Here is a 13789-nt window from a genome sequence, read left to right on the forward strand (position 1 = left end):
TATTGAAATATTGCACTCTCCCCAGGCGCAGAATAGTTGGAGCATCAGGCTTTATAAACTAGGGTTTCGACAAAAACATCATGCTATGAAAGTTATGACAGGCAGTATGCAAGGTAAAATGCATAGTTTGGAATGTTTCCTTTTTTTCTTGGAATCAGCATTGTGCTTGAGAGCTGAGAATCCTAAGACCATACATAAAATACTGGCTTACATTTTTACATACAAAAATAATAATAAAAAAATAGCTGGAACTTTTAATTTTTTAAGAAACCATTGGGAAATAATCTAAGTTTAAAATGATTTAGATTTATTTTTTTTTTTTTTAGATTTTTGTCTTAGCAAAAGAGCAGCTTTCATTTCCTAAAATTACATTCACTTATAAGATTGTAAGATCATCTTCAATCCTATATGCTATTGCTATTAAATGGGGTAAATGATACATATTGCTAAAATGTCTATTGCGTGAAAAAGAACACAAAAGGCTGCATTTTGTTCATTACACATTTTGTAATTTTGTTATGTATGATTTCATGTTAAATCAGTAAGGCTTTACACATCTCTGTGTTGGATGAATGCACTGACTAATGCGTCGTGTCTGTTTGTTCTGTAGCCTCACTGTTAAAACATTTAAATAAAAGAAGCATTGTATATTAGTGAAAATACATTTAATAATTAAACAGTTACATAAAAGGAATGCAAAACAAATGAAAAGTCCTTATAGAATATAAGATTTTGACCTACTGCATACATTTGAGTCCAGTCCTCAACAGCAGCTGGTAAAGGCACAAGATATGGCGGCTCACTTTGGTGTCTCTCTTCATAAAAGCGTTCCGACTTGAGTTGACTCCACACAGCTGAGGGCAGCTCCTCACAGTTTAAAAGTCCATGCTGTCCATAGATTTACACTAGTGTCCAGAGTCACTCCTCCTGAGAGCTCTCTAAGTGGCTGCCTGAAGCAGAGTCTGTGTGCTGCTCTGTGTCTGTGGCCGCTCTCTCACACAGCTGCTCACTGCTCGGGATAGAGTTTTTCTTCGGGCGCCCTTTGGGTTTAGTGGGAGACTCCAGGCCTCCTCCTTGTAGCACCTGCATAAAATACACCAGAATAAAGTGGAATATCATTTCTGTCACTCTTGTGTTTTGCTGATTTGATTATAAATCTAACTTAAAACACTTAAAAATTGAAATGCACATGCGTTTAATATCTCTGTACATTGTCCTTTCAACTAAAGACTAAACTAAACTACATGTAAATAGTTTAGACCTCAATTTTTTTCTACTATACCTTCAACAATTGCACTAATATAAATTGTATAAATGTATTATACATTTGAGAAGAAAAGGTTTTTCTCTCGTTTTTTGATACATGCTATGCGTAAAGGTACAAAAAGACCGCCAGGCAGGCGTTTAATAAATTATGTTTCCTTTTGTGCTTAAGATCTGTAAAACTATTAGCCTACATTATTTCTTATTTGTGACACTACATTGAGACAGTGACTTCCTGATCTTAGCTTGCAATGTAGATTAATGTACACAATCTACATTGCAATTCAGACGTCACTGGATTGTAACTTACAATTTTCTTCCACTTCATTCTTCTGTTTTGGTACCACGTTTTCACTTGAAGTTGACTGAGACCCAAAGATTCTGCCAGATCTATTCTGTTAATACAAACACACATTTACAAAACTTTATTTTACATTTTAGCATAGACTTCTGTTTTACTTGCTTTCATATAAAAAGAGGCCTATTGTTGAAAATTATGTTTGGATGAAATTTGCCCTCTGCGCATACAGACTTTGCTGCTTTATGAACTGGTTTTCATAAACTATATGCCTGCGTTTGCCTGCGTTGGCACTGACGCGTTCCTTGCTTTAAATATTCTATATAAAATATTCACATTTCCACATATTTGATCTTCTCAAACAATTTCCCCTGAGCTTCAAAAACTCCTTTAGGAACCAGTTATTAATTTGACTATTTCTGGTTTAGGAACCTGAAAATTAATCCCGTGGTCTGTGCAGTTGTGAAAAACATGTAAAGGCAACGCATTCTTCCTTGTTTTTCCTAATGTTCTAACTAAACCTATTTGGTATTATAAGGCCCAAATTTACCTATCTGGTGTGGAAAGATACTTCTGCTTCTCGAAGCGCTTCTCCAGGCCCATGAGCTGAAGCTCGGTGAACACGGTGCGGCTGCGACGGCCTTTCTTGGTTTTGCTTCCGCCGTCCGCGCCATGCTCCAGTTTCCCGCGAAGGTGAAGGTCCAGTGGCAGGTGGTGAGACGCAGCTCCCACTTGCAGGCCCGGGGCGCCAGACAAAAGGGGGGAGCCGAGTGGAGAAGCAAGGGAGCAGGACAGCGGCGACATGGGGAACTTGAGCAGGCTGGTCTGGTCCGCTTTGAGCACTGCGCACAAAGAAATAATACAGTTATGTTGTGAGCGATAGGGCCTATATTGGAAGCATTACCATTTCTACTTCCTCACTGTACTCACTGTAAACTGACGAGATAGCAGTATGTCTGACAATTTAGACTATAGGCTACTCATAATGCATGCTCTTTTCGTTTCTCTTATCTTATTAGGCCTAGCTATGATTTAAAAATATCATACATTAGGTCTCTTCAGGTTTTAATAATAAAATTCAAGCCAAGACGAACAGGTTGTCACTCATTTGAGTTCTGGCTATAAACATTTGGTTTAACCATGTTATTTTTTGTCGTAACTATGATCTATTGTGTTACGCACGGCAATGTCTTTTTGTTTTTGTTTTTTTGCTTTTCTTCTTTCGCTTAAATGATACATGTCTATAGCGTGCAGGGTGGTAATAAATGTGCCATTAATTAATTATCATTAATTTTTCATATTATACTTTATCGCAGGTAAATAGAAAATGGGCTCTTTAGCCAGTAGAAGTCTGAAAGCGCTATACTAAAGGCTACTACTACAGTTTCATAAGCGTACGCTTTTAACTTTATTTGCAATTTGGAATTTTGCAATATGCGTAAAAGTCAATAGACAAGAAAGTCATTGAACCAAAACAGCTGATTTCTTTTCTTACCGAGCTGACTGTGGAAGGGCCGAGCGGACAGCAGAGCCTGTACGCCAAACTTGAGGAGCTCTCCCGCGTGAGCGGAGGTTTTGTGCTCCGCGTGGTCTGTAAGAATCTCTTCAATCATGAAACTCCGATAGCGGTGCGTCCTGTGGTCTGGATGCGCTTCTGGGGCATAGTAATGCGCCGCTACGTCCAAGGGGTGCTGCATGGTAAAACTTTGGTCACTTCTCCCAACACCTCAATGTGACATATTTCCTCTGCAGTAAGTCCAGAACCACCTCTTCACGACAGTTATCCAGAGAGCTATAGCACCGTGCGTCTTTACGCATAAATCCAGGCTATATTCCGTTATACGGCCTAGAGTGAAGCTTTAGCCAAACTTTGGAAGTCACCCCGTTTGTGCCCACTTTTGGACAGATACGATCAGTTCTTGAGCCTGAGCACGTCACCTTGGCAATGAGTGGAGGGATAGACTTTGGGTTTTATGAGATCGTTAAAGCTCCACCTCTCCACAGAGCTCGTCTGCTGCTTGCCTCCATCTGCACATGCAAAAACATAGACTGGCATGGTTTTTATGCAAAGGGGAAGGAAATAAGGAGACGCGCTTCAGACACTGGGTGACTTTGGGACGCAGTGATTATTAGAAATTGACCTACCTTCTAACTTAAGTAGGCTAAGTTGGTAAAGTGGAGGTTATGTTCCTATCCCATGGAATTATGTTGCTGAAATCCCCCAGCTATTTTTGCGTTTTTAATTCAAACTGAATATGTACAATTTAAAAAATAATAATAATAAATAAATAAAAAATAAGGCAAAACAAACACATTCTTATCAGTTAGAACTAGGCCATTGATAAATTCATAAATGATCAATGGCTTTAGGCACTAGGAACTATACACTATGGAACTCTTTCCTAACACTAACTGACATTTTATTTTTGGCATGGTTCGGTTCAAGTTGTCAGGTAATGGAAACCCGTCTAAAAGAAAACTTTCTAAAGAATAAATGATTTTATTTATTTTTATTTTTTTATTTATTTTTTTGATGATAGGCCCTAAACAAGATGGTAGCTTCCATCTGTCTGTAATTTACAACTTCACTCTGTCTAAAGAAATCCAATAAAATGTTGTAAGGTCCATTCTCATGCAGTTAATTGTAATAGGTCTATGGGATCAACTGCATTGTGATGATATAGCCTATATTAGCCGCTGCCATAGGCTATAGACTGAAGAAAGGAGGCAGAGCTCGGTTAAAAAAAATGATCTAATATCTTACGTTCACTCATTGAAGAGTAGGAAAAATGTTAGAGACCATTTAAGAATTTTGCGATGACCCAAAAAGGAAAGGCTAAATAATCCCTGTAAATGGTGGTTTTGCGTGAAGACTATTAACCTAACCTAACTTTTGAGGAATTCTGCTTCACCATGACCAATTTAGGAAATTTCATGCACACGTCTCCCTCTGCTGGTCACCCACGAAATTGAAAGTAGCCGGCTAATCAAATCTATATTTCTAGCTGGTGAACTCATCTGGTTTTAAATTACTAAAATGTATCCCAATATTATGCAACTAAACACTAACAGCATAATAAAAACTGCAGTTTTTCAAGTATAAACACAACACAGTTGTTGACAGATTAAGTATATTGAAATTAATATGATTATCTGACAAAAGAAAATCTTAATGTTTTATATCTGAGATACCTATCCTCGCTGTTGTGTACGGTCATGAATTTATTAAAATAATGTGTAATAATAATAATAATGTTGGTTAACTAGGTGAAACAGCTGTTCCTTGGTCACGTGACAGAGCTGTGCCACAGGACAACACGTCAGGTTGCTAAATTAGCGCCACTGTTAGCTTTACTTAGCCAACCAAATGATGTGGCTGCGCGAAAAATGGACTGTCAATGGCTCCAACACTGACAAGGAAATGGCCATCAACCAATGAGTCTACTATGTCAGAGCGCCCAAGAAGAAAGTCAGACTTAAACACAGGAAACACGGTAAGACAGCGCTTTTATTGTGCTAGCTGCGGCTAATTCCGTAGCTAGCAATAACAATAAATCTTGGTTTGCAACATCAGCACCAATGCCATCCACATGCACTTTTATAACATGTAGGGTAACATGGGTTTGTCGAATTTTTTTCTGTTCTCCACGGTATGTGCACAGGAATAAATTATTACATTAATTCAATATTTATGAATTATTAGATCTTATCACTCATGAAATCTGGACAGTTGTTGAACTGCTTTGTGACATCTCTGGAAACGCTACTGCACTCTCTTCTTTTATTATTATTATTATTACTATTATTACTATTATTTGCTTTTGTTAGTTTTACAATTGACAGTTGCCATTGCGTATTTATAACAAACTGAACAAACATCATGTCATCTAACAACTTTCTAGTCAACAATTTCACAATAATCGTTTACACTCGAGGAGGAGGGCCGTTTGAGACGTTTTGTTGGACACACGTCCCACACTCATTTAGCAACATTTTTGGCATTTCGTGGCGCCCATTTCCATCCCAGTGCCTCTCTACAAGATATTGACTAATGCAGACGCTGCGTATTAGTCAGCATTCACCATTTTGACATCTGATATAACAGTTTTGCATTTACCTGTTAAGATTTGTGTAGATGATCTGAAAAAGTAAACATGAAGCTGAAAGATGCACAACATCCCAACTAAGATGTCACACATTATAATTTTATGTCATTAAATATGATTGCAGAAGGTGTCTGTGCACAAATCCAGGGTACACCGTCCTGACGTGACTCCAGGGGCCTCCCTGATTTCTCTGGCCTTCCTCTATCACACTGTGCTAGTGTCATCTCAGTTTGTGGGTCGGTTACAGTAGAAGGATTTCTAAAGGTGTTGTGGATGGAAAGAAACGGCTCTAGCTTTACAACATAAATAATTCACTGAGCCTTACAATGAATAGGACAACAGCTGTGACCTCAATGTGACCTGTCTTTGAAGATGCACATAAGAGATCCAAGAAATATGTTAACAATCAAACTATGGATCTATCAGGGCAGTAAAATTATGAAGCCAAATAGTACATCTTGAAAGTGCACTGTGTGGATGCTGCCAGTGGTTTCAGAGCAGTTTATGAGTTGGACCATAACAGTGGGTTTGTAAATAATGAGACCAAGAATTAATTAACTTTTTTGATCAAAAGGTAAAAAGGTAAATGAATCCTTAATTGGCAATGCCACCTGACCTAATATTGTATAATTACAGAGTAACATATATTGACAAACAAGTCAAATCCTTCTGTCACTCAGAGTTACTATGCATTCAGAAGATATTTTCTTACACCCTGGCTACTTGAGAGCTGATCAGGAGTTACTGCCAGCTCTTAACACTCATGAGAAGCAAAAGTCAAAGTTCAGGAAATCAACAGGCTAATCTAACTTCACTAGGGTAGCACAACTGTCGGCTCAAAGGGTAATGGGTGCAGGGTTTCTGATCTTGCAATAAGTGGTTACTGGTTAGCACCATTAGACCTCAAAGTGTAATGTGAGAGAGACTGGGACACTAGGATTTCAGTGGTTTACTATGACATCAGTACTGCATGCAATGGACTTCTCAGAGAAATCAGGGGAAAGTGGCACTGTATCATTATCACATTAGAGCTGATTGAAGCATTTTGAACTTTAATTTGCCCTTTTTATTGGAAAAATTTGAACCAAAAAATTGAACGAATGGATCAAAGTATTAAAAAAAAAACTATTCAGAAGTACAGCCATTTTACAATATACTAAAATGTTACCTGGCAAGAGGTGAAGAATGTGTTGAGGAGCCCGTTAAAATGAGAATAAAAATAATGACTTAAATGTACAAAAATCAGTCAGAAGTCAGATGCCATCAGTTTGGCCAGCCTTGTTAAACAGGCCTAAAAAATGAATTGTGAATATTGTTATGCTCCCTCCTGACTGGACCACACCCTCTTTTCTCCCATGGGTGCTGTGGTGCAGGAGTGACACTCGAGCTGCTGACCTGGTGGCTCAGTTTGCACATTTGCCTTCTCCCCTGAGTTTTACCTGCCAGGCAACGCTCATATCTCATTTATGTGCTTGCCTCGTTATCGGCAGCACGCCCATGGAGTCGCATACAACCACTCCGATTGGTGTCGGGGCATCTGACTCACTGTCCCCACCTTCCAGGTCCAGCCATGGCAGCAGGAGTCAGCCTTGTAAGTGACCTGCGACTCCTCTCCACTGGAGTCCACATTGGAGCCAACAGCTCAGACATGGAGATGGGTAAGAGATGCAATTTAGACTGTGTGTTTGTCCTGTTATTCTATTATACTAAGCCAAGGCACCTGTGTAAATAAGTGTTAATGCTGAAATTCTTGACTGCATTGAAGCACTAAGGGATGATTGGCATGTAATTTGACTGAAACAGTTTAAATTTTTGAAATAAATACTTAAATATTAGCTAAGATTAAAAATGATATGTTTACAATCTATTTTAAAATGTACCTTTTAAAATGATTGGACTATACATTATCATACAAAGTGCAGAAAATATCACTTATAACCTCTCCTTGTTTGAAAGATTACCCTTCAAGTTTATTTTATTTTAAATCTCTTTGCAGCTTCTGTCCCTATTTTGTATTCATGTTAATACACTCAATATTAGTACTTTGTTACATCTCAAAACAATTTATTTCATTTGTCATAATAGTCTTTTTCTAGAAGTTGATTTTTTACATGCTCTGAATTGAGGTGGGAGTCAAACTGAACTTGTTTTGTGATATTTATGGTTCTACTGGTTCAGTTTTTTGGTGATTCTTCAACCTCAGAAATGACTTATAGGTAATTTTAGCACATCTGTGAAAAGCAGACATTCATTCGGCTCTGACTAAAGATACCAGTTGGTTAAGGTGCTCCCTAACAGAGAGCATCACAGAGCAGGATCAGTTCACCGTTTGGCTTCAGGTGAATAATGACACAGACCTCTGACATAATTTAAAGCCTCTAAATCTACAAACTAACTAACTAATAGAAATGAGGTATTGTTAATGTATCGCATTTCCTTCACTGCAGCACTACAGCAGGTTGTGCTGTTTTGAACAAAAAAAAAAGTGTCTTTAATCAGGAGTTAGGCTGTGTAAGTGTTTGATATTGATGATGAACTAAATGTCAAGAGAGCGCCTAATCGCCGGGCATTCAGTCTCATGATGTGTGCTTCGATCGAGTAAGAATCACATGAACATTACGCAGGAAACATGTTTTTGATTAATGGAGAAAAAAAAAAATCTTTTGTCTGCAGTTGGATACTTGACATGTGCGGGTGTAATGCCTCTTTTTCTGTCTTGTGGTGTGACCATAGACCGTATCCGTGTGACAAACTTTGTAGCAATTGTTTGTAGCAATATAGTTTTTCATAAAAGTTGGATTTTCCAGTAAGAATATAGTAATAATTTAATTTATTTGTGGATAAAACCTTAACCCCATAGCTCTACTTGGTACATAAATGAACCCCTTCTTGTTTCGTTGTAGCTGGTTGTTATAATATGTTTTTCATTCAATCATTAGTTGCCGCCCTAGTTTGATTCCATATTACGATAAAGAAATGTATCCTTGCCTGTGCTACCTGTGATCTTTATAACAGGGCTCTTTGATAGCTCTGTGTGTTTGTGCTCCTGTGTACTGTGTGTGAGCCGCCCTGCCCGCCTCTGATGGCTTTGGAAATAGTTGTCATGGTGACATTTAGATGCTGCTGATAGGTTGTATCGGCTCTTTGCCCATGACTGATTGTTGTTTGATTCAGCGTGGGCACATGCTGAGTCAGTAGCATGGTTAGTTGGGACTGCAGTGACAGCCGTGCTACCATGCACCAGCACAGAGGCTCTTTAGGGGCCCCGGGACCCAGTGAACAGGGCCATGAGCGCCGCCACTCAGCCTGTGACATCCTGCTGAGAGTGCTGCAGCGCACACGTGGATCTGCCGCCGACTGTCGCAGAGTCATGGGTGCACTCAGTGAGGAGAGGATCCCTGATGACTGTAAAACTCTCTCTGCTCTCTTGTCTTGTGAGTTTTTTCTTGAACTTTTTCCTCTTGTTTTTTATTTTTACAGCCACTGCAAGGGTCCCTACAGCGAAGTACACCAAGATGGGGGAGACCCTGAGGCATGTGATCCCGGGCCACATGCAGTGCTCCATGGCCTGTGGAGGGAGAGCCTGTAAATATGAGAACCCCTCTCGCTGGAGCAATGAGGAGCAGGCCATCAAAGGGCTTTACTCGTCGTGGTATGTTCCGCTCTCTCGCCCTCTCCTTTCTTTCCCTGTGACCTTCTCCCTCTTTCCCCCTCTCCCCCTCCAGCTCCAGTGCTGGTCATCTCAGTTCGGATCCATTATTACATAACAACTCAATACATTTGTCCTGGATTTGACTGTATGGCAGAGTGTATTGAATGTAATAAAACATCAGCCCTAGGTAATAGCTTTGTTTAATCAAATGCTATGGTTCAGTTTAAGGCCACTCAATTTTGCAACATGAACAGTACAGTATTTTGTATAATATTAAAATATAATTTATAATAAAAAAGGGATTAAACTACTCCCAGGTATGCATGCTGTTTAACTGTTTGAACATTTTCTCCACCACTGCTCTGTAAAATGTCATGTCTTTTCTCCTAGGATCACTGACAACTTGCTAGCTATGGCAAGGCCATCCACTGAGATCATAGAGAAATACAATATTATTGAACAGTTTCGGAGGTGTGCAGTTCATTTACACATACGTTTATGCTTTTGTGTGAAATAAATATAAATTTTTGTATTGTTGTCTTCTGGTTCAGATGTGGCTTAAAGACGGTCATTAACCTTCAGCGGCCTGGAGAGCATGCCAGCTGTGGAAACCCTTTGGAGCAGGAGAGCGGCTTCACATACAGACCTGAGATCTTCATGGAAGCAGACAGTGAGTGCACTCTACTTTATAGTGGGTTAGAACCATTTTGCCCATTGACAAAAATTAAAGCGGTGTAGTTTGAGTGCTTGTAAGTTTCCACACCTTTAAAAACAAGCTGGAGAAGGATGTGTATTATTCAAAATGATGAATGAAAATGTGTTTTACTTGTGCAACATAATAGTCCCAAGTAACAAGCTAATTACCTCTGAGATGCATATTCTGCAGTCTTTAATGAGCTCCCCTGAGATTTGTTTCTGTACCTAATTGGCCATACATATAGCACTTTGTTTGTTGTTTGCAGTCTATTACTACAACTTTGGCTGGAAAGATTATGGAGTGGCATCCCTCACTACTATCCTGGACATGGTCAAAGTCATGTCATTTGCTGTGCAAGAGGGAAAAATGGCTATCCACTGTCATGCTGGCCTTGGCAGAACAGGTTTGTACAACTAGGGTGTTCACACCAAAAACAATAATATATGTAGGCTTGTTAGTATAGTAATCCAAAGTATAGAAAATGGATGCCAGTAGTAACATGTAGTACTCTCTTAGGTGTACTGGTGGCCTGTTACCTGGTCTTTACCTCCCGGATGAGTGCTGACCAGGCCATCCTGTTTGTACGCGCTAAGAGACCCAACTCTATCCAGACTCGAGGCCAGCTGCTCTGTGTGCGCGAGTTTGCACAGTTCCTCATCCCACTGCGCAGCATCTTCTCCTCTGCTGAACCCAAAACCTCCTCTGTCACTCTCTCCCAGTACTTGACCCGCCAGCGCCACCTGCTGCATGGCTATGAGGCTCGCCAGCTCAAGCACGTGCCAAAGATTGTCCAGCTAGTGTGCCAGCTCCTCACTGACATCGCGAATAACCGTCAGGCCGAGATTGAGGAGCAGTGGCTGGAGATTCCTGACCTCACCGCAGAGGTAGAGAAAACAGTTTCCCAACAAGCCTTGCAGCAACTTGGCAATGAAATGAGAGGCAAGGGCATTCCAGTGTCACCTTGTTTATCCCAACCACCCAGTCCAGGACTTCTCCGGCCTCTCAGTGATCTGCCTTTGATTAGGGACGGTGAACTGGACTGGAACATCCCCATAAGACTGTCTCTTTCTACAAACAAAAGCCTCAGCTATAGTGACTCTGTCCTTCACAAACTCAACTGTGATGAACTCTGTATGGAAAGTGTGCACAGGAAGGTGCCATTGACCTTCCTGGTACACCATTCATTGTCCCACAGCAGCCTTATTCCATGTAACCAGCCTACATTCTCTGACCTCGCTTGGCAGAACTTTACCAGTAGATTGCAAAAGCCCGAAACACAAGTACAAAAAGACACACAATCCCCATTTCTGAAAAAACGATTACAGAAGGGCCATCAGAGTTTGTCTTTGGATTTATCTGAGCCATTGAGAACCTTCTACAGTAATTATGCCAATGCAGCCTCCATGGTCACATCAGAAGGGGCTGGTTCAGAGCAGCACTCATGTGTGGAAGTGGAGAAGAGAGAGTCAGAAGTTCCTTTGATAAACCTTCAAGCAGAGCTCTCTCCTGACAACAGACGTCTGCTCGTGGCTAAAGCTCTGGCCATGGACTTCATAGACCCAGACCTGCAGTCCAAGGTTTCAGTGTGGCAGGTAAAGCTAATGTCCATCCATCCATTTCTTCCTCTTAATCCGGGGCCGGGTCGTGGGGGCAGCAGTCTAAGCAGGGACTCCCAGATGTCCTTCACCCCAGACACGTCCTCCAGCTCCTCCAGGGGGACCCCGAGGTGTTCCCAGGCCAGTTGAGAGACATAGTCCCTCCAGCGTGTCCTGGATCTTCCCTGGGGCCTCCTACTGGTGGGACATGCCGGCAACCTCCCTAAAGCTAATGTTTTGATGAATAATAATTGTGTTAGTCTTTATATTAATCAAGGTTTAAGTATCATACAAATGTGAACTGATGGATGTTTCAGCACGCTTGTGGATAATGTGTATCCTTAATTGGAACCTACAACAAGAAGTAAATTTTTATTTTAATCTGCTTTTTTTGCTGCATTTCATGTATGTAACAATATACTTTATACACAGTTAGCATATCTTCTTGATCCACAGACCGAACTGAACTCCAGGGAGGGTACGTGGGAGAGGCTGTGCATGGAGAGAGAGCCTCTGGTGCTTTCAGCTCTTATGTGGTCGTGGCTAGAACAACTGAAGGAGCCGGTCATCAGCAATGAGGATCTGAAAGCGCTTAGTGAGTCCAATGTCAACTCACAAGAGGCACTTGACTCACTGCAAAAGGTACACTATAGACTGTGATGGTGTATTCATTAGTCATTCTTCCTACATGCATGTATTTACAGGGCTGTAAGAACATTTCCCTAATTAATTTGGTTGAGTAGTTAGTCACCCTTAAATAAAATTATCAGACTCCAAGAGCTTCAAACTATAGCTTCAATTGATTTATTATAAGAAAAGCAATGTGCATAGCAGTATTTTGTCTTTTTATGCTTTTATGCTGTCAATCCACATTTGTTACAGTGCCTTGATCACAGTCGCACTTCAGACTAACTTTAGCATTTATTGATTATTCTCCTTCAATAATTTACTGTACTTAACTGTCTTTTCATTTTCATATTGTAGGGTCACAGACAGACGCTTCTTTGCATCCTGGAATGTGCAGCTAATCTTCTGCCTTTATCTGTAGATGTGGAAACAAAATTTCTCACGCAAACTATTAAAGTGTTTACACGGGTGAGTGGCAACAGGTGTACAATACTTATTATGTACTGTGGAATCTTTAGCTTTAACTGAACTCTGCTCCACAGATCGACCCTGATTTAGAAGCAAACAAGGGCTTTTACTCAACGCTTAAGTCTATTTTGACTTTAATTCTTCATGACGTGTGTGACAAAGCTACAAAGGACAACGGGGACCCCTGATCCAGCCTTAACACATCCTTTAAGATGAAAAAGCAGGGTTCATAAGGTGTATTGTGGGCATTCTATATTTGGTTGTATCAAACACGGGTGAACTCTGCCAATGTTCATCTATGATTTAGAAATTTAAAACTTACATTTTGTTTCTTTTTAAAGCTCTTACTAGACCGCAAGCACTGCCATTCTTGTTGATGTGCCACTGTTGTGTTGTACTACTGTAATGTCCAGGGACTTAGTTGTTTTTGGCTGTAAGGGCGTGAGATGACTGAGAAGTGTTCTTCAGTGTAATAATTATAATGTAACTATTTAAATGTTGTGGGAAAGGGTTATAATTTAAACCAAAACATATTTAACACTGTGCAGATCAAATTATGTGTCTTATTTATTTTAAATGCAGATATTTGTTGTGATGACAAGTTGCTTTTTTGGCATGTTGAAATATTTCTTAGTTTGAAATGCAAACTGTTGCTATTTTAAAAGAAATGCAATTTAGTTAGATAGACCACAGTGCATTGGGATGTCCCAAATCAATACCAAAAACTGTTGTGATGTACGTGCATTTATAAAAAAGAAAATCTATCTGCCTCTTCTACTGACTGACGGCCTCTTGCTGCTGTGACTATTACAGATTCCCAAATAATTTGCTTGTAAACAGCTTGAGACAAAGATACTGTGGAAAAATATTTTTTCATTGTTCCTTAAAATATTAAAACAATGACTGACTAGAGTTGTGTTGAGTTGGATTTGTATATATCACAATTAGCGAGTGGCTTCTTCCTGGGGAGGTGTTTGGAATGTAAAAGTAGAAATAGATTTTCTACTAAAAAAACAAAACCAATGTAATACAAAACCAATATATACAGTGTCTTATTCCTAATCACCATCAAATCCCACCCAA

The 13789-nt window shown here is 39.9% G+C and overlaps 2 protein-coding genes across 3 annotated transcripts; one reads left to right on the top strand and one right to left on the bottom strand.

The window, feature by feature from the left end:
• Positions 1-799: 799 nt before the first annotated feature.
• Positions 800-3471, bottom strand: barx1 (BARX homeobox 1). Its single transcript, XM_020936898.2, has 4 exons — positions 3057-3471; positions 2112-2403; positions 1574-1658; positions 800-1083 (listed from the first exon to the last, which is right to left on the bottom strand). The coding sequence occupies exons 1-4, from the start codon at positions 3256-3258 to the stop codon at positions 919-921; spliced, it is 744 nt and encodes a 247-aa protein (XP_020792557.1). The 5' UTR covers positions 3259-3471; the 3' UTR covers positions 800-918.
• Positions 3472-4865: 1394 nt separating this feature from the next.
• On the top strand, positions 4866-13614 carry ptpdc1a (protein tyrosine phosphatase domain containing 1a). 2 transcript variants are annotated; one of them, XM_020936860.2, is made up of 10 exons: positions 4866-5055; positions 7230-7325; positions 9148-9319; positions 9710-9790; positions 9871-9989; positions 10282-10419; positions 10533-11608; positions 12068-12253; positions 12596-12706; positions 12781-13614. In XM_020936860.2, the coding sequence occupies exons 2-10, from the start codon at positions 7238-7240 to the stop codon at positions 12892-12894; spliced, it is 2085 nt and encodes a 694-aa protein (XP_020792519.2). In that variant the 5' UTR covers positions 4866-5055; positions 7230-7237; the 3' UTR covers positions 12895-13614. The 2 variants fall into 2 exon arrangements, 1 of the variants encoding a protein (XP_020792519.2); XR_008633099.1 differs by lacking the exons at positions 12596-12706; positions 12781-13614 and having other exon boundaries at positions 10533-11975; positions 12068-12207.
• Positions 13615-13789: the final 175 nt, after the last annotated feature.

The sequence above is a fragment of the Boleophthalmus pectinirostris genome, unplaced genomic scaffold (assembly GCF_026225935.1).
Source record: "Boleophthalmus pectinirostris isolate CB_2022bp ecotype Guang Dong unplaced genomic scaffold, ASM2622593v1 HiC_scaffold_3, whole genome shotgun sequence".
In the NCBI taxonomy this organism is placed as follows: domain Eukaryota; kingdom Metazoa; phylum Chordata; class Actinopteri; order Gobiiformes; family Gobiidae; genus Boleophthalmus; species Boleophthalmus pectinirostris.

Bases quoted from the DNA above. Each gene is read 5' to 3' on its own strand.
- barx1 (XM_020936898.2), bottom strand. From the start codon at position 3,258: ATGCAGCACCCCTTGGACGTAGCGGCGCATTACTATGCCCCAGAAGCG. The intron at 2,404-3,056 runs GTAAGAAAAGAA...CTTTGTGCGCAG, and splicing joins GCCCTTCCACAGTCAGCTCG to TGCTCAAAGCGGACCAGACC. The intron at 1,084-1,573 runs GTAAGTTACAAT...TATTTTATGCAG, and splicing joins GAATGAAGTGGAAGAAAATT to GTGCTACAAGGAGGAGGCCT.
- ptpdc1a (XM_020936860.2), top strand. From the start codon at position 7,238: ATGGCAGCAGGAGTCAGCCTTGTAAGTGACCTGCGACTCCTCTCCACT. The intron at 11,609-12,067 runs GTAAAGCTAATG...CTTGATCCACAG, and splicing joins CCAAGGTTTCAGTGTGGCAG to ACCGAACTGAACTCCAGGGA. The intron at 12,707-12,780 runs GTGAGTGGCAAC...TCTGCTCCACAG, and splicing joins CTATTAAAGTGTTTACACGG to ATCGACCCTGATTTAGAAGC.